Source organism: Emydura macquarii, unplaced genomic scaffold, assembly GCF_026122565.2.
Source record: "Emydura macquarii macquarii isolate MOO-44397 ecotype Brisbane River unplaced genomic scaffold, CSIRO-AGI_Emac_v2 contig_212, whole genome shotgun sequence".
Lineage (NCBI taxonomy): Eukaryota > Metazoa > Chordata > Testudines > Chelidae > Emydura > Emydura macquarii.
This window is the reverse complement of record NW_027130349.1, coordinates 7832973-7851952: the sequence shown is the minus strand read 5'-3', so window position 1 is coordinate 7851952 and position 18980 is coordinate 7832973. Positions and strand designations below refer to the sequence as shown.

General features: G+C 42.9%; 1 protein-coding gene across 5 annotated transcripts in view; it reads right to left on the bottom strand.

Annotated features, from left to right (window-relative positions):
• SMCHD1 (structural maintenance of chromosomes flexible hinge domain containing 1) overlaps positions 1-18980 on the bottom strand; it is a 187269-nt gene that overhangs the window by 55447 nt on the left and 112842 nt on the right. For all 5 annotated transcript variants that reach the window (XM_067547134.1, XM_067547127.1, XM_067547143.1 and 2 more), the window contains exons 25-30: positions 16664-16891; positions 15206-15354; positions 12834-12922; positions 9511-9629; positions 5976-6143; positions 4307-4432 (exon numbers count right to left, since the gene is read on the bottom strand). In XM_067547134.1, the coding sequence (XP_067403235.1) occupies positions 4307-4432; positions 5976-6143; positions 9511-9629; positions 12834-12922; positions 15206-15354; positions 16664-16891 (879 nt within the window). The remainder of the gene's footprint in view (positions 1-4306; positions 4433-5975; positions 6144-9510; positions 9630-12833; positions 12923-15205; positions 15355-16663; positions 16892-18980) is intronic.

Below are 18980 nucleotides of genomic sequence, written 5' to 3'. Positions count from 1 at the left end.
AAAGAAACCGGAGGTTACAGCCTGAACATTCTGGTGATTCCTCAGTGAAGAGGAAGAGAGGAGCTAGAAGGTAAAATGAAGTCACCCAGCATGAAAATGAATAAAAATTAAAGTTATACAACAAAGTATTTGGGAGAAACTGAACAGTCATACCTTCCTGATACCAAAACTGGTCCCTTTCACAATAGCAAATCCTTCCACCTTCTATAATTCTTATGCTTTTCAATACAAACTTATGCAGCACATTGAAAATTAAAAAAATTAGAAACAGCATAAACTGAATTAAGTATTAATAATTAAGAAAGGAAACATTGTAGTGATTGTATTATTCATTTTCGTATTTATTTCAGCATAAGCCTCCAATTTTAAATTTATCTGAAGCTGATGCAGAATATTCAGTCAACTTGTTCTGACAGCAAAGGCAGAATTTTTGATGGCCTGAGTTGCTGGACTACCTCCAAATTCTACAGATGAGGCATTATCCATTGGGATGAATGAGGAGAGAAGCTATGAGGCAGAAAAAGAACATCTTGTATATAAACAAAAACTAGCAGACATTAAAAATAGACAAAATCAGGGTTATCCAACTTTTTAATAATACAAACAACATTTTAACAAAAAGACCATTTCACAGACCACCTCCATCCCACGTGCAATTTTGCAGACCATTTTACATACATATTTCCCTAATATCTTAGTGGCAACTTCAGCAATTGCTTACACACAGCTGACCTGTCTCCTCCTCATTTCCGATTGATCTTCACTGCAAAGAGCCTGGATAACAGCATTAGGAGAGGGAAACAAGAAGGGAAGCCAGAATTATGTAGCCTGGCAGCTTTTGCAGACCACCATACAATTCTCCATGGGTCAGTTTGGGAAGTACTGAAGAAGGAGATTATGTACCATACTACTGACTCTGTTCTTTATTGTTATTTGGTAGGTTACTTGGTCTTCAGGTTTGTACTTAAGTAAGAGGAGCAATAAGAAGAAATGGAGGGAATATGGAGAAGGTGCAGGGAGATAAAGTTTTAAAAAGTTACAAATGAATAGCATAATGGATATTAATTTTATTACTGTATTTAATTTTAGTTTAAAAGAAAAAAAAGATTAAGAATTGATAGTGAGACTGGTTGACTACAAAGCGGAGGAGCCTTCTGTGTCTTGGGATAATTGACACGTGGAAGTACGTGTCCTTCAAGCTGAGGGCAGCATACCAATTCCCTGGATCCAGGGAGGGAATAATTGATGCCAAGGAGACCATGCAGCGCCTCAACTTCTTCATGAATCTGTTGAGATTTTGCAAGTCCAGAATGGCTTTTGGCATTTGGAAGTACTGGGAATAGAATCCCTTTCCCCTTAGCTCCCAAGGAACCTCTTCCACTGCTCCTGTCTTTAGGAGCACTTGCACTTCTTGAATCAGAAGTTGCTCTTGAGAGGGGTTCCTGAAGAGGGATAGGAAGGGTGGGGGTTATGAGGGTGGTGGTGAGCTGAATCGGATAGACTATCCCAGTTCTACTGTGCTTAGCATCCAGCAGTCTGACGTGATCTGGATCCAACATGGTAGAAGTGGAATAAGCAGTTTGAAAATAAAAGATGTGGAAGATCCAGGGTTTGGGTTGGTATGCTGCCCTTGGGCGCACCCTCAAAAGTTATATTTAGGCCCTACGGGTTGTTTTGTAGGGCCTCCCCTGTGGCCGGAGGAAGCCTGAGTAGGTTTCCTTCTGTAGTTTCTGCCTCTCCTGTGGCCAAAGTCCTGTCTTTGTTGTGGCTGATAGAAGCAAGGAAGCGCTTGAGGCTTAAAGTGTCTGCTCTTGGGCACTGGAATGTGTTGGACCAGGGACTTGAGGGTAGCCTGAGAGTCCACGAGACTATATAGCTTTGAGTCAATCTGTTCTGAGAGCAAGGACTGACCATTGAAAAGAAGGTCCTGAATAGTTTATTGGACCTCGTGAGGGAGGCTTGAAGCCTGCAGCCAAGAACTGCAGCACATCACTACCCCTGAGGCCATAGGAAGCGGGCTGCTACTGCATCTGTTGTGTCCAAAACCCTTTGAAGTGATGACTTTGCAGTTGCCTTGCTCTCCTCCACCAGGGCCATGAAATCCTTCTTGGAGTCCGATTGGATGGAGTCCATGAACGTCAGCATAGACCCCCAGGTGTTGAAGGAGTAGCTACTCAACACCACTTGCTGGTTCACCATATGAAGATGGTGTATTCCACTGGGGGGTCTCCTTTCTGCCAAACTAGTCCATTTTTTTTGCCCCCTTTGCTTTAGACGTAGGGGCTTGGTGCCCGTGCCTGTTCCTCTCATTGGCTGCTGCAACTCACAATGACCCTGGAGAGGGGTGCATACATAGGTACTCATAGTCCTTAGATGAAACAAAGTACTTCCTCTCCATCTTTCTGGCAGTTGGGGGAATGGAAGCGGGGGTCTGCCACAGTGCCTTTGTGGTATGCTGAATTGTCTTTATGAGAGGCAGGGCTACCCTGGCTGGTTCTGATGGGGTTGAAATGTCTGTCATTGGGTCTACCCCCACCTTTGGAGACCTCCTCAACCTGGAGCCCCAGGTTTTGGGCAATTCTACAAAGGAGTTCCTGGTGGGCTCTGTCGTCCTCTGCAGCCGGTGCCTGCGAGGACCCAGCAACTGCCTTGATAAAGAGGAGGATGACTCCTTTATGGAGGCTATCTCCTGACCCTCTGCGCCCAGGGGATCCTATGGTGTCGGCTGTTCAAATTCGGTGTTAGGGTTGACGATGTCGGGTTCCCTGCTGGGAGTGGAGTCATTTTTGGTGCTGGTGCTGAACCAGGGAATGGTTTCCAACTGGTGCTGTTGGTATCTGTTCCTAGATGCCAGTGAGAGTGAGCATCCTGAATGAGACCCCTGGGCTCGGTGAAAATCCCAAGTTGTCCAGAAGTGCCACTGAGTCAGGGTCTATCACTGGGGTGGCCACGGCCTGGAGACAGGGTGACCGGTCTCCAGACTCCAGTACCTCCCTCTCTCCTGGTGCCAATTCTGCCCAGAGGTGTAGGACTCTGCCTTGGAGTTGGATCTTGAGCACTCAGTCCTTGGAGACCAGGACAGTGCGGTGCCCCTCGGTCCCGGCGAAAGGTGCTGGGGCAATGGTTGATGGGACATCATAGCGGGCTTCCCCTTAGAAGGTACTGCACGCTTCCTTGGCACCAGGGGCTCATGCTCTTTGTCATGTCTGCCGGGGAGGCACCGGGCTTTCAATGAGCTCCCAGACTTCCTCAAATAGCTCTGGAGTGGAGGGAAGTTGTAGGTCCTCCTCCTTGAATTCCCTGGGGAGTGGGGTGAAGTTCGTAGGTACCGGACTCGGTACCTGAATGGCCCGCCATGGGTCGCACTCTGCTTGTACTCTTACACCCCAATGGTTTGGGCATTAGTGAGCGTCCCCTCTCTGTTTTCTTGTACTTCTTCTGCAGAAAAGGGGGATGAGAGCGGTGCTGTACTCTTGTGGTGTCCCTGGATGCCAGTGACTCATGGTGGTGCCAGGGGTCTCTCGAACCAGAGTCCTTCAGCATCCGTACAAGATTCAGTACCAAGGGTGCACTCCAAATTGAGGTCAACGTGCTGGGCACCAGTTCTAACGAGCTCGGAGATGGACAGAGGGCCGCTTCCACAAGGATAAACTTTAACCTCTGGCTCCTCTCCTTTTTAGTTCTGGGATGAAAGTCTCTGCAAATGTTGCAGGGGTCCCCCTCTGGTGAGTTTCTCCGAGGCATTTGAGGCAGGTAATGTGTGGATCACTCCTGGGCATAGGTTTCTTGCAAGCCCTACATGGTTTAAATCTGGGGGACCAAGGCATACCCCGGCCCCGGGAAGAAAGGGGAAAGCACGATCCCCTAAGGGGATCTATCTCCCACAAATTACTCTAATCTAACCCTAAATAAACACTTAACGCTACTCTAACTATTTACAGACAACAATGTGGATAAATACTGTGACAGGGACACTTGCAGAGCAAGAGATAACAGATTCCACTGACCGTCACAGGTGGTGAGAAGGAACTGAAGAGGCGAGGTGTCGGCAGAGCCCTACATAGGGCGCCATGAAGGTACAACTCCAGGTGGCTCCAGAGCCAACCCTATGGATATAACTAGGGAAAAATTTTCCAGCGACTATGCACGCAGTGCACACACACCTACTTGGAACTGATATGAGTATGCACTTGAAGAAGAATTAGACAGAGATGTAGGAAGGTGATGACGCTATATCTTGGTAGATGATATTTATAAGCTTTGATACATAGAAGCTGCCAGAACATCATCTAAGATCTAATTTTACCTTTAAGTTGCTAGCCTTGATAAGACTGATTTTGACATTTGCTTCAGGAGATGGATTTTCCCACTGGTCACAGAGCTGAACTATCAGAGGCTTCTGCAGTTCTCTGCCATTAATTACTGCAATAGGCTGAAAAAGATACAAATATATATTTTTTTTACTTTATTGTAAATAGAATGTGTGTCAGACAATCATTAGAGAGGTATGAGCAAGAACTATCCTCTTCCTCCCAACAGATCATGGCCTAGGAACACGAGACAATGCCTTCCCTACAAATGAGGCCCATCAGCTGCCTCCTATACTAGGCTACCTATGGTAGAGCTTTAAAGCCTCAGCAGTATATTTCCAGAGCCTCTACCATTCACATTCTCCTGATAGCTGAGAATACACTACCCCACCAGCTGACTTTTACTACCCATTCACATGGCCTTGACTACAGAGAGAAGGGAGAGATGCTTCTAGGTGTCTTATTGAAGGCAGTTAAAAAGCTTTTCTCTCTCTGCTCCAGCAGAGCTGCAAGAGAAACCTGCCTGCAGCCCTCAACCTCCTGATATTATCCTAAACTACACTTAGATTTTTATTTAATTTAAAAAAAATACTATAAAGTGTTTCAGTCACAATCCTTGATCCTTTTGCTTTGCCTTTCCACCTCAGTTTCCTTCTCAGTCCTTTCCTCATTTAAGCTTTCCTCCTCTCTTCTACTCTTAGTCTAACAACCTAACCTCTTCCTATCTCTTCTCCTCCCCTCCCTTTTTTTTTCTAACTTTTTACCTACTTTTCAGCACCCAAAAGTCATCACTTGAATCAATTTTAATATGTAAAAAAGAAAATAAAATGTCCACTAAAGATCTGATAGTATTAACACATGTAGTACTAATCATAATCCTGTTCACTCTACTTAGAGGTTGTGTTCCTTTCCCAACTTTCCATCTATTATTTTGTCTTTTTCGACTGTAAGCACATATGGGCAAGGGCTGTCTTCCTACTACTTTAAAAAACAATATATCAGAAATAAAAACTAGGAACAGGAGAGGGCTGAATTGCCAACATGTTCCACTGTCAAAGACAGAACTTCTAGCAAGCTTGAAGCACTCTGCTTGTACTCTGCAAGAGTAAGAGCTTGAGAAGCAAGATATAGAATTTAATCCTGGATACCACAGTGATAATGCTGGACTATCTCTAAAATTCACATGGCAGTGCAACAGTTCACCCTATGTAAATTGAGGAAATCAGTATGAGAGTAAAACTGTTTAAAATGCCAAGTTAATTAGGATCACAAAATATTGTAAAATTCAGATTTAAGTTTTAGAGCGAGAGCTAACTTTTATAATAAATCCTACTTTTAAAAACCAATTAATTTTGACCTGTCTGGTAAACTGCATGCAAAATGACTGGATGGTCACAGGTTAGTTCAAAACGCATGGGTATCCATATAAATAGGGGAAATGGTGGAAGCTTGAATTATTCTGTCTCTACCATACTGTCTTTAGAAGTGAACTTTGATCTCCAGAGCTGTCATGTTTTAGAAACTTTCAGGAATACTGAATATACTATATTGAGAAAAAAAAAAAACTCAATAGGTTTCATCTTTACTTTTTATTCTTTAAAAACTCTGGAAATATAAAAGGTTGGTATCAAACCCTTTGGATCCAAACAAAAGAAGCTGACTCACCTCCTCTAATTCTGGCCAATCCATAAGGTGTAGTTTAACTGGGGGTCCTGAAGTCAAATTTACTCTGAGAAAATCAGAAAATTCACGCCAAGCAAAACACAATTCTTTGCATCCAGGAGGACCTGGATTAAACCTTATACCTTTGACTGTCATGGTTTGTGTACTTTCCTGTTAAGAAACAGAGTATAATATTTTATTAGTAAAAGCAAAGAGAAATGTAATTTATTCTTTTTTCAGATTTAAAAATGTGATTACTATTTATGTACATTGGATGCCATTGTCTATTTTTGTTGTACATTGAACAATAAACAAAAAGGTTATACTGCAATGTTGAACTCTATTAAAATGTCAAGGGATTTTGGGATGGGCAAATAAAGTAATAATTAATTTTAAAAATAATTTAAGATTATTCTACATATTTTAAGACATCTAGTAAATGGGGTTTTAGCTAATTATTTTTATGCCATAACACCTAAGGACAGGTAGTACAGGAAAAGAACCATGAAAAACTGTCACAAATGTATAAGCCCAGGCACAATATACATTTGCTTGTCTTAGCATGACGACTTACTATGAAAAAACAAATGAGAGCTTATTCCACATAAAAATAAACAACTCACTCAAATGAAGGAATAGATTACTGAAAGGCTGTGATAAAAATCAAATATGTTAAACTACACTGCCTAAAACAGAAATCAGTATCAGCATATACATAGTTTGATTGCTATATTTGGGGGAGGGGGAGCGCAAAGCACAGTGTAAACACGTGCACACTGAAGGCAGTTACCTTGGATAACTGGCTCTCTCCTGCCTGGAGTGGCATTTGGGCTGCCAGTGCTGGGGATATGGGGAAGGAAGTCCAGCTTAATGGGGGAACACCTGAAGGGATATTGCTGCTCTAGTGCTGCTGCAGCTGAGGGGATGACACATGCTGGGCTCCTGCTTCCCCCTGCACATTCCTGAATCCCCTCCCACTTCACCTCCCCACTGTCTCCTACCCCATCCCATCCCTTTCTCCTCTGCCCCTCACAGACACTCAGCATTGTATAGGGAAAAGTTGGGCACTAGGACCCAGGAGGTGATGTCCAGCTCCTGAGGCAGGGACCAGGAGTGCAGGAAAACAGCTGCTCTGTCATGCTGCCTCCTCTGCTCTCTGCAATGTAGTGGGGGGGGGGGGAGGAGAGAGAGAGAGAGAGAGAAGGAGAGGCACCAGAGCCTGTCCCCCAGCTCCCACTGGCTGAGCAGAGCAATCCCTGCAGGGCAGCTTGGTCCTTGCAGAAATGGGGGTGAGGAGAGTGGCACATGACATTGCATGACACCCCCACATGCCTCGCCTCAGTTTGGGGTGGGGATGGGACAATGAATGCCCATGAATATCAGCCACTTGCCTTTATTGCCCCAACCCATAAAAATGAAACGAAGGTTGAGGATCTCAATTTATTCAAACATAACTATAGCAGAGCAATTGCATGCTATAATAGATTCTAAAAGCTCTTAAATCCAATTATTTAGAACCTACAAGTACAGCATCACAAAAAAAAGGAATTCTGTAACGTAAATGAATAGTACAATGTAAAATATCTCCCCCTCCTTTCTATTTTTGTTATTTACCACTGAAAATTAAATTAAGTTATATCTGATGGTATATGGCCTGAAAAGGGGTAAGAGGGCCCTTGGGGAGGCTGCGGGAAAGGTAGCCAATAGGAAGGGGCTGTGTGACAGCCAATCAGAACCCAAGAGGCTGGTATAAAAGGGAGCTGCAGAGCAGAACAAGGGGAGTGCCTCCCAGAGCTTGAAGAGGGTGGACTGTCAGCACCCTGGATAGAGCAGTGGCTGGCTGCTGAGACTCAGCAGAGCTGAACACCCTGAAACAAGGGTGGGGCTGCAGGGAAGTGACCCAGGGAAATCCACTGAGGAGTTGGGGGAGATGCAGCAAAAAGCTGTCCCACATAGGGTCCCTGGGCCGGAACCCAAAGTAGTGGGTGAGTCTGGGTTCCGCCCTCGATCGCCATTGGACTGGTGGCAGGACTGCAGTGGCCATGGTGAGAAGTGGCTAGAATGGACTGCAGAACCCCCTGGAAGGGGGGAACACGGATTGTGATTCAGTCGTAGGGCCGAGTCACGAGAAGGAGGGTCCAGTGGAGACAGGATGGAGGGCAAGACACCACGGAGGGGCTGTCTGCCCTGCTGAGAGTTGATTCCCCAGATAGCTAACAGAAGGCGCCAAGGTGATGAACTGAATAGTGTTACACAGAGAAATTCTGGATACCAGGATTTTGTGTCTACATTAAAAATGTAGGAAAAATATGTTTGTTAATTCAAATCAAATGGAAAAATAACAAAATATTTTAAAGGTAAACAAGGAACATGAAAAATGATATTAAGATTTGAAAAAAATCACAAAAAATTTAGTTAGTCCAATGATTTAACACTCAAAGAAACAGCATTTAATGTACATATGCTAAAATTGTTTTAGACAATATCAATTTGAGAAAGAAAGGAACAGACTATTAACCAGGGAATGATTACTATATTTTACATCAACTTCACATGCAAAATGAAATATAAAACAATTAGTTTATTGCTAAGAAACAAATGGAACTTTTGTTTTGGATGTTAGTTTTTTGAGAGATTGGCTTAGAGGAACTCTTATATGGATCACTGTACATTTCTATGTAATTACATATATCCATAATCACACAACAGTCCATAATTTTTTTGTCAGCAACTAGAGTCCACATTTTGAAAAGCTAAAGCACACATCAGTTTCTGTATCCCAAACCTTACAAAAATCACTCTTGGCCTCCTACATATCAATTTATACTTTTTTGAGGAAACTTGCTGACTCTGGCAAATCTTTCTGCCAAGGCCACTATGTCCTGGGTATTTCCAGGAAGATGGACTTTTAGAAGAACTTGGGGTAAGATATGCTTTAATCACACAGAGACTAGCTGACACTTTGCAATTCCAGAAACTTATGGGTGGCATAGGCGTTGTAAAATACTTGGATCATTTCTATTAGCTACTCAGCAATGTATTTAATGGACTATCTAGCAGATATGTCTTACTTTTTTTTTTTTTTTTTTTTTTTTTTAAAAACAAACATCCCTACATCTGGCAAAGTGCAACAAAAGACTGAATGAGAAAGTTACTTTAAAAAAAACTGATGGTTAGAAGCAAGAGAGATAAAAGGAAGCATGGAGTAAGAACAGGTCAAATGACGACAAGTTTGAAGCATAAAATGAAAAATAAGATTTATTGTATAGCTGCAGTAATGACAAGGAGCTTTACCATCAGTAATGAAAAAGGAAATTAAGTTGCTGTATCCCCCAGTCATAACAGGCACATGGGACATAGTCTAACAGATTTCTAAGATCACCCTACTCTTTTAACCTCTCAGAAAGTGAGAATTAAGACCAACTTTTTCCAATTTTGGTGAAATTTCTGCTGGGTGACAAATAGTTTTACTATAAATCAACTGCTAAATGCTAACACCACCACACTATATGACATCTTAGAAAGTAGTTCTGAGTACCTGCCAAGTCGTTTTCAAATTTGATTTATCCAGCCCAATCCCAGAAACTCCTAAGGAATTTACACAAGAGGCTGCGAGTGTCTGAATCTGATTCCCATACTGGTCTGTAACCATCACATCTATTAAAAAGAAGAATGGTTATTCCTCAAAAAAATCTGTAACTACACAACGTCCTCTTTAATAAGACAAAGTATGAACATGTGCTATAAGCACAAAATCTATATAAACAGGAAGTACTGAAAAATACATACATTTACTGTAGCCATGTTTGACGAGATTCCCCCTTTCCCATTCACACATTTGCCTTTAGTAGTCAATCATCTCTTAACTTGACAAAGAATTAAAAGGGAAGTCACCTTAATACTGAAACTTATGTGAGAACACATTAAAGTACTGACATCAGCTGTCTTATGCTGAGTTTTTCTTACCTCATAAATGAAATGTTTTATTTCAAGATACTTTTATAATCCCACAAAATGTCCCTAATATTTTTACTCTCTAGAAGCTAGTTTAGTAGATATTATCTCTCATTTTTCAGACCATGTTGAGGTAATTTACCCATTCAGCTTAGCTAAACTATACGTATACTACAGAGAAAAAACAAACAAACCTCTCAATCACCTAAAAAAACACCACAACATATTATTTCACTGACAGTTCTACCAGCAAAATACCTCAGACAAACATTTCTAGCATCATAGCCTGTGGGAACTTGAGTCATTAATGTATGCATAATAAAGACATCAAAATATGAGGCAGAAGCTGTGAAAAGCATCAAAACTGAGGGATACTGAAAAGGCTGATGGTCTTCCCAACATTCCTTCTTCCATTCAAATGGAAGCCTTAAAATAAATTAATACAGAGATGACCAGACTTCTGAAATAAGGTCTACAATAGTATTCAAATTCATTGTTTTTAGAAAGCATGACTAAATAAAATCTTCCTGATGATCTGAGTTCCATAGTGTGACAGGGGCTACCGGAAGATAGTCCTATTTGCAAACTAGGAGGTGACCGCTCAAGGCCCCTCTCCCAGCCTAAGGGGAGGAGCCACTGGACCCAGAATGCAATTGATTTCTTGGGACAACAAATGGAAAAACAGGAAAGGGCGTGAGGGTCATAGGTATAAATGAAGGGAACCGGAAGGGGACACCGAGCAGAGAGCCCTGGACAGCGCCCACCGCTCCCGGAAGGTGTCGACGGAGACAGTGGACGCCGCCCAGAAGAACTCTGCCCGGATACGTGAGCGAAGAAGGGAACGGAAATAGGCCCCACAGTCGCAGGGTGCCTCCCCAGCCAACCTCCCCTCCCTGGTATTATAGATGGCAACTTTGGCCAGGGCCAAGAGGAGGTTGACGAGGAGGTCCCGCGACTTTGTGGGGCCACGGATAGGGTGTGCATAAATAAACAAGTGCGGGGAAAAGTGAAGCCAGAACCTCAGCAGGAGGTTCTGGATGAGCTGGAAGAGGGGCTGCAGTCTGGTGCACTCCAGGTATGCGTGCACCAGGGTCTCCCTCGTGCCACAGAAGGGTCAGGTGTCGGGGCGGGGGGTGAACCGTGCCAAGTACATGCCCGTGCTCACAGCTCCGTGAAGGAGCCGCCAACTGATGTCCCCGGCAGGCCGTGGGGTCAAGGTGGAATACAGGCTGGCCCACCAGGGGTCCCCGCCCTCTATAGGTAGCAGCAGGTCCCGCCATTTGGTGTTGGGGCGGAACGTGAAGGCGCGGAAGTGTAGGGTATGGAGCACGAGCGTGTAAAGGTGGTCTCTCGGCGCAGTTCGGAAAAGGACTGGCTGCAGATTGTGCAGCCGGCTCAGTGTGTGGGGGGGAGCCGAGCGGGCTTGCAGGGCCGGGGCCTGATGGAAAGTGCCAAAGGGCCAGGGCTGAAGGGCGGGCGGGGAGCACCCTCTCCCAGGACCCGCTCGAGGTAAGCGTGAGCAGCGGGGGGCAAGGCTGCCCTCACCTCCTGGAGTACGCGCCGGGGGGTTCGAAGGGTGGAGTGCCCCATGCGCCGAGCCAGCGCATGGGGGTCCACCCAGTCCTCCCGGTCGTAGTCCAGGAGGTCTCCAATCTTGGTGACTCCTGCCAGGACCAGCCTCCGTTGCACTGAGGGCGGTCTCCGCCACCTGCACACTGAGTTGGGGGTTGTGTAGCAGGGGCTCCATGAGGAAATCCTCCCCCTCAGGGACTGCAAGGGGCCTGGAGGCAGAGACCAGCCTCCAGGTCCAGAGGAGGTCCTGGTAGAAGACCAGCAGCTCGAAGAGGTATCGCGGAAGACCCCTTGGGTGGAGAAAAAAGAGCTGCCGGTCTTATTGGAGCCCTCAGAGGCGGTGGAGGAAGGTGTGCGCCAAGTGGCTCCACGCCGGACTACCTGCACCATAAAGGAGTCCCTGCAGGGCCTGGAGGCGGAAGGTGTGGACTTGGCTGCGGATGCAGCACAGGCCCTGCCCACCTTCCTCCAGGGGGAGGAAGGTAGTAGAAGGACGCCATGTTAGCCTAAGAATGGCCAAGGCCCTGTTCCTCTAGCAGCTGCCCAAGGTTTCCCTCAGGCTGATTAGGGCCAGCTGAGGCCAGGGTCAGCTGAGACCAATTAAGGGCTGCCTCGGAGCAGATAAAAGCTCCCTGCCAGTCAGGCAGGGTGCTCTTGGAGTTTGGAGGTCTGGAGCTTTGGAGAGAAGGAGTGGCAGGAGCCAAAGGAAAGTGGGGGCTTGCCCGTTGGAGTAGCTACTTAGCCCCAATGAAGACCGGGGTAGGGAAGCAGCCCAGAGAGAAGACTTACACAGTTCCTTATAGTAGCAGCCAGCCACTGCTGTCAGCCAGAGTCTCTGGGCTGGTGTCTGAAGAAGAGGGCAGGCTCGGACACCCCCTACCCCAACCTTAGAACCTAAGGTCTCGAGGGCACTGCGAAGGCCTGAGAAGGCCTGAAGGAAAACGGGGCAGAAGCGAGATGGCCGCCATCTTAAGACTGGTGGGAGCCCCGGGCGGCCATTTTGTGCCCACCACACTGAAAAAGCGCTCGGCCCCACGGGAGCACGAAGGCCACCCTACCACAATAGGGAGGAATATCAAGTAGGCTAGGAATTCAGATTTATAGGTGGGTTTGTCTTCTAGAAGATATCTGAAACATTAACATTTCACTTTGAGATGAGATAAATTCCTCGATACTAGCATTTTAATTTTAATATGTAGTTGCTTGTTTCATATTAGATAACATACTGCAGAGTTTCTCCCACATGCTGATGGTACAAATAACAGGAAAATAAATTGTTAGAGGTAAGAAAATTTTTGCATCCTACAATGAAGCATAGGACATGCAGATACTCACCAATTTCACTTTGTAGCTCTTCACCCATCTGTAATGTATTTGGTCCTTTTAATTTGCATTTAATATGTTTAGGTTCATCAGGAAGTGGTCTAAATTAATATACAAGATTGGTTTGTAGTTTTTCATTAAACCAATTACTTTAAACATATTTCACAAAAATAACTCAAAAATAGCTCTCCCTCCCATCCGCAAGGCTTGTTAGCCAGTCAAAGAAAGCTTAGTTGGTTTATTTACTGGATTGAGTTACTTTGTCTTTCACAGGCATTATGCCGACCGTGAATAGCTGAAGTAATTGGGCTTCAAGTTACATTCTAAATGACGCCATAAAATATCAATGACCAACTTAAGCTATGTCTGCTCTGTTTAGGAATGACCATTCTTCTCAGAGACAAGGTAGGTGAGGTAATATTTTTTATAGGACAAACTTCTCTTGGTGAGAGAGACAAGCTTTCAAGCTACACAGAACTCTTCTTCAGGTCTGGAAAAGTTAGTCAGAGCGTCACAGCTAAATTTAAGGTTGAACAGATAATTTAGTGTAAGTAGTAAGCACATATTCTAAGGGATAATTCAAGGTGAAGGCTGTATTTAGCTGTAACACACTGAGTATCTTTCCAAGAGCTGAGGAAGTGCTCTGTGTAGCTCAAAAAGTTGCTCCCATAAAGATATTACCTCAGCCAACTCGTCTCTCTAGTATTTTGGGACTGATACGGCTACAACAACAGTGCATACATTCTTCTCAGGGCTATTAAGCCTTATTCCCAAGCTAGTCTTCAGGTTCATCTGGAGGGAGACTAAGAATAAATTTGTAATATTAATATTGTATTGGCACCAAACAAGTCTTTGGACTCCAAAGAGCCAGCACATTTGGCATTATCATTTAATGCCTTCTATAGCTATGTCTACACTGCCACCTATGTTGGCAGAATTATGTTGCTATGGGGTGTGAGCAACATAAGTTACACTGACATAAGCATTAGTGTACATAGCTTATGCAGCTCATGGGGGTGTTTTTTTAATGCTAATAGGAGAGCTCGTCATAGAGTGTCTTCACCACACACGCTACAGTGGTGCAGCTGGTAATGCTGCAGCACTGTAAGTGTAGACATGCCCTATGTAAAGAAACTATTTTGGCAATGTTCACAACCATATCTGACTCAAAAAAAATCTTTTCAGATGCAAATACAAGTTTATTTTACAAATAACTGTTCTTGAATCAACTTTATAAACAAGTTGTAAGATTTATAAACAAGTTGTAAGATTTCTATAAAGGGGATGACAGAAGAATAACCTTCTCAGATATGGAATAAACAACTAAAGGTGATGATCTCTATTGTTCTGTTTTGTTTAAGCAACAACAATTTAATTTCCTTTTCAAGAACTTTTCTCTTGAAGAAAAGTGGAGACTATTATCTAATCAAAATATCTTCCATCTATTCAAGTAATTTATTTTGCACTACAAGGAGTGCTGAGTGTTTTATAAGCACTTAAAATGAAACTCCTGCTTCAAGTTTGTGCAGTCTTGTTGCTTCAGGGTTGGCTACCATTTTATATTTTGTGGATCTTGAGAAAGGTTTGCAACAATCAGACAATCTTGCAGAGATATTTTGAGGACCAATTAGGTAATATTTGTACACTACTTTGAAGCCATGAAGTCTTGTAGATGCTGAAAGTCATTTAGATATTTAACAATTAATCAGTTTTCAATTGTATGATACCTATAACAATTTGCTCTGCACTTATGCTAATATTTGTCTTTTGTTGTTGTAACCAATAGAAAGAGACCAATACTTTTCAACAATCCTGTAATACAAGCAACTGAAGCCCATCTAATTTTTCCACAAACATTTTTCCATTAAATGAATTTATAGTCACAAGTAATTGTCAGGCTATGTATAGGCATATATTGATGGTTTTCTTTAGAATCCATGATTTTCTCTGCAATCAACATTTTTTGCTTTTATGATAGTCTATTTCAGGGGTGGCCAACCTGCGGCTCGCGAGCTGCATGCGGCTCTTTGCTCATACAAATGCAGCTTTTGCGAGCCGCATGCAGCTCTGTGTTCTATCAAATGTGCCTCTGCGCATCGTATGGGGCGTCCAAAAGTTTTTACCTTCAAATGTGAAATTGACAAGCTGCCGCCAAAATTGATGGATCAGCGCGAATTTTCGTCAGAGGGTAAGGTAAATGTGGCTCTTTGCGGTATCTATAGTTATTTTTGGGCTCTTCGTCTCTGACTGGTTGGCCACCCCGGTCTATTTCATCCTTCACAAAGTGTAATCTCTTTCATCAAGTATTTTGCCCTGTCATAGAAAAAACCCTAATTTTTGCTACAAAAGCATAATCAATAAAAATGTGTTTTAAAAGAACAGACCTGACTGTAAATGAACTCTCCAAAGATACGTGGTCATCATGGAATGTAATTAGGCAATAACGCACATCTTTTACAGATGTTGGTACTTTGACATCAGGCAGTAGTCCCTGAATCAGATGTTCTCTGTTAATCCTTGGTGTCCAATTAACCTAAAAATAAAATATTTTTTAAAATTGAGACTGATCACTTCATTTGTACATGTACAGTATGTAAAAATATACACAGTAGCAGTAAACTTATTCAAGAGAGCTTTGAGTTTTTCCAATAGCAATCTATGTTACCTGAACATATACAGAAGTCTACTTTGAAGAGAACTTACATTCAGCCCTCCTGACTACCTAATTGTCATGTTAACAGAGTCCCAATGCTGTAGAACCTTACTAAGACAAAACCTGATTCAATTCAATGGAGCTCTGCCTTGATATCACGACCTACAGCTGTATAGAAGTCTGTCATGAAGGAACAGGTTTGACACAAACCTGACCAGGCTACCCAGTGTTGGGAAAGCCCCAAAGCTGAGAGTGTGGGGCTGGTATTACAGGGATTAACATATTATACTGGAGGATAGCTATGAAGAATTGAGGAAGTTTTGCATTGGAGAAGGCAGGACTTATTTTATTTTAAAAAAGGCTTGAAAATTGCCAACCTACTTTTTATAATGTATATTAGTGCAAAAGATGTTCTGAATAAACCAAAGGGTCTGTTCTGCAATTTTTACTCAGGCAAGATTGTTAGTTAGTCTCAGTAGCCTTGAGGAACAAGAATGCTGTAGAAGCCAAGTGATGTTACTTTTATAAATTAATAAAATGTATTATGTAATTAAAGTAATCTTAGTCTAAAACCTTTACTGTTGAGATATTCTATCACCATTCATGCCAGAAACTATGATGCATGTTACACAAGTCTTACTCAATTCAGTAAAATGTCAATAAGTGCCTTCACCCCCTATGGATATAGTTTTAACATTTTATATAGCTGAACAATCTTATTAAATAGAAAAGTAACATTTCCATATTTGTACAGTGCTTCAGATCCTCAAGGGGCCTGCCTATGAAGGTACAACAAAACAGCCAGGGCTGGTCCATGTCAGCTGATTGGGACCCAGGCTGTGGGGCTATAAAATTGCAGTGTAGATGTTCAGTCTTGAGCTGAAGCCCAAGCTCTGGCAGCATGCAAGGAGAGAGAATTCCAGAGACTGGGCTCTAGCCCACGTCCAAAACGTCTACTCTGCAACTTTACAGTCTAGCAGCCTGAGTCAGATGACACGGGCAAGCCATGGGAGTTTTATTGCAGCATAGACATATCCTGAGACTATCAGTTGGAATGTTGTTCCTGTACCTGATTTAAAAAAAAAATCTCTTGTAAAAAAGCCAATACATTTTCTTCTTTCCATATTATATATTCTATCATGTCCCAATCACTTTGAATTTATGATAAAGTTTCTTCTAAAATACCTACCTTAATTTTTTCTGCTAAAGCTGGAGTTATGATGATCTCTCTTTCTCCTTCATCATACATTTGAAAGATAAGGTTGTGCATGACATCCCCTGCAATCCAGTTAATTTCATCCTGGTGTTTGATTTGAATAGCCTTTTGTCCTTCTACACTAAAAATCTGCAGTCTTGCAACATGGCTACTGGGGAGCAGTTTAATAGTCTTTTCCACTGGTGGCACATCTTTACAACTCTATGCATAGCAAAAACATTGAATATGACATAAATAAGACATGAAATATATACTTGTACACTTTGTGAGTGTTGGGTGTATTTGAGTTCTAACCTCCACTGAAATCAATGAAGTTACTCTGGGTTTACACTAGCCTAGGTGTAACTGAGGTCAGAATCTGGCCTCTCAACTGCCAATCAAAACTATAATAAAAACGCAAATCTTAATTTCACATCTTGAAATATTAGTTATTTGTAGAAGTTTCCATGTTTCACACCCCTCAAATCCACTGTATTTTTTTAAAAACAACAATTTTTAAAAATAATCTTACACTCCTAACACAGGTGTGTATAACCACCCTCCAAAATAGGTCAGTTTGCCCTCTTACTATTCAACTACATGTTTTGGAGGGTTAAATATCAATGGTTATATTTTCAGAGGTGCTGAGCTCTGCAGCTCCCATGGATATCAGTGGGAGATATGAGGTTCAGTACCACTGAAAATCAGATCTTAATAGTATATTCATCAGTGATACTTTATATCACCATTAATCCAAATTACTACAGCTCCTAAGCTTTGGAGATGTAAATCTGCAATATCTCTTCTTAACTAAATCTCTGAGAACACAACCAGACTCCAAGTGCCTATGCAAAGGACTAATCTGACCAATCCAGATCCAAGGAGCCCACATCCTTTCCAAAACACCTAGGATTCAGGGAAAGCAACCATGAAGGGATTCATACAGGTCCAGTGGCATGGTCCTTATTAGGGAATTGGGAAATTGCTTACCTTTCGTAACTGGAATTCTTTGAAATGTATGGTTCCTATCTGTATTCCACTGTGGGTACACTTGTGCTGCAAGTGCCTGAGACTGAAAAATTCTAGTGAGTAGTGTCTGTTGGTCTGTGCCTGTGCCCTTACTTTCCTTGTGCTCCATGCTGAGGGTATAAAGGTTTAGTGTGGACCCAGACTGCTCCAATTCCTCCTCTTACCCTAAATCAGAGAGGATCCAAAGTAGCAGGCAAGGAGAGCAGCTAGAGAGATGGAGACAGGGACCACACATCTAAAAAAAACCTGTAGTTATGAAGGTAGCTTCCTTTTCTTTGTCAAATGCTGTTCCCTATGTGTATTCCACCATGGGTGACTGACAAGCGGTACTTAAATAGGAGGAAGTTGAAAAGATCCAGGTAATATGGCTGCTTATAGAACTGCTGTCTCAAAGGATGAGTCAGTGGAGGAGGCTTGGACCAAAGTGTATTGCTCAAGAATGTGTGGCTGAAATGGCATATAACTGCCTTGCAAATATCCAGCAGACGTACTTCTAGAATTGATGCTACTAAGACTGCCTGTGCTCTCATAGAGTAAGCCTGTAGCTCAGTGTGGGAGGAAGGTGTGCCCTTGATTAAAAATGTAGGATACAGGAAGAAATCCACTTGGGAATCCTGTGGGAGAAAATAGCTTATCCTCAGGCTAGTTCTGCTATGGCAAGAAACAGCCTAGGTGACTTTCTGATCTGTTTTCTTCCCTGTACGTAAAATGCCAAAACTTGTTCTCATGTTGAAGGAATGAAGTCTCTTCTGTATGTTACAGGTGCAAGGTTATGGAAAGAACAGAGGGGTAAGTGGTTAGCTTGGTTTCTGTTAACCTCTGAAACTACTTTAAGGGTGAATTTTGGATGTAGTTGTAGCAAGACCTTGCCTTTATGAAATACAGCATGAAGAGGGTCTGCCATTAGGGACCCTAATTCACCTACCTGTCTGGCCTAGGTGATGGCAACCAGGAAAGCAACCTTCATAGTCAGGTGATGCATCAGAGAGCTAGCCAAAGGTTTGAAATTGGCTTGGCAAGAGCTGAAAGTAGTAAATTAAGGTCCCATTGGGCTATGGATCTTATTACCAGTAGGGAAGTTCTAGTTAAGACCTTTTAAGAACTTGGAGGTGATTAGATGAGAAAAGACAGAGAAGCCATCCCCTGGAGGGTGACAAGTGCTGATTGCTGTCAGGTTAACCTGTATTGAGATAAGGGAATGACCAGTTGTCCACTGTTATTGCCCTCAGTTGTGGAAAAATTGTGATAGGCATTTACCAAAGTGGATCTCTAAAATGAGTGG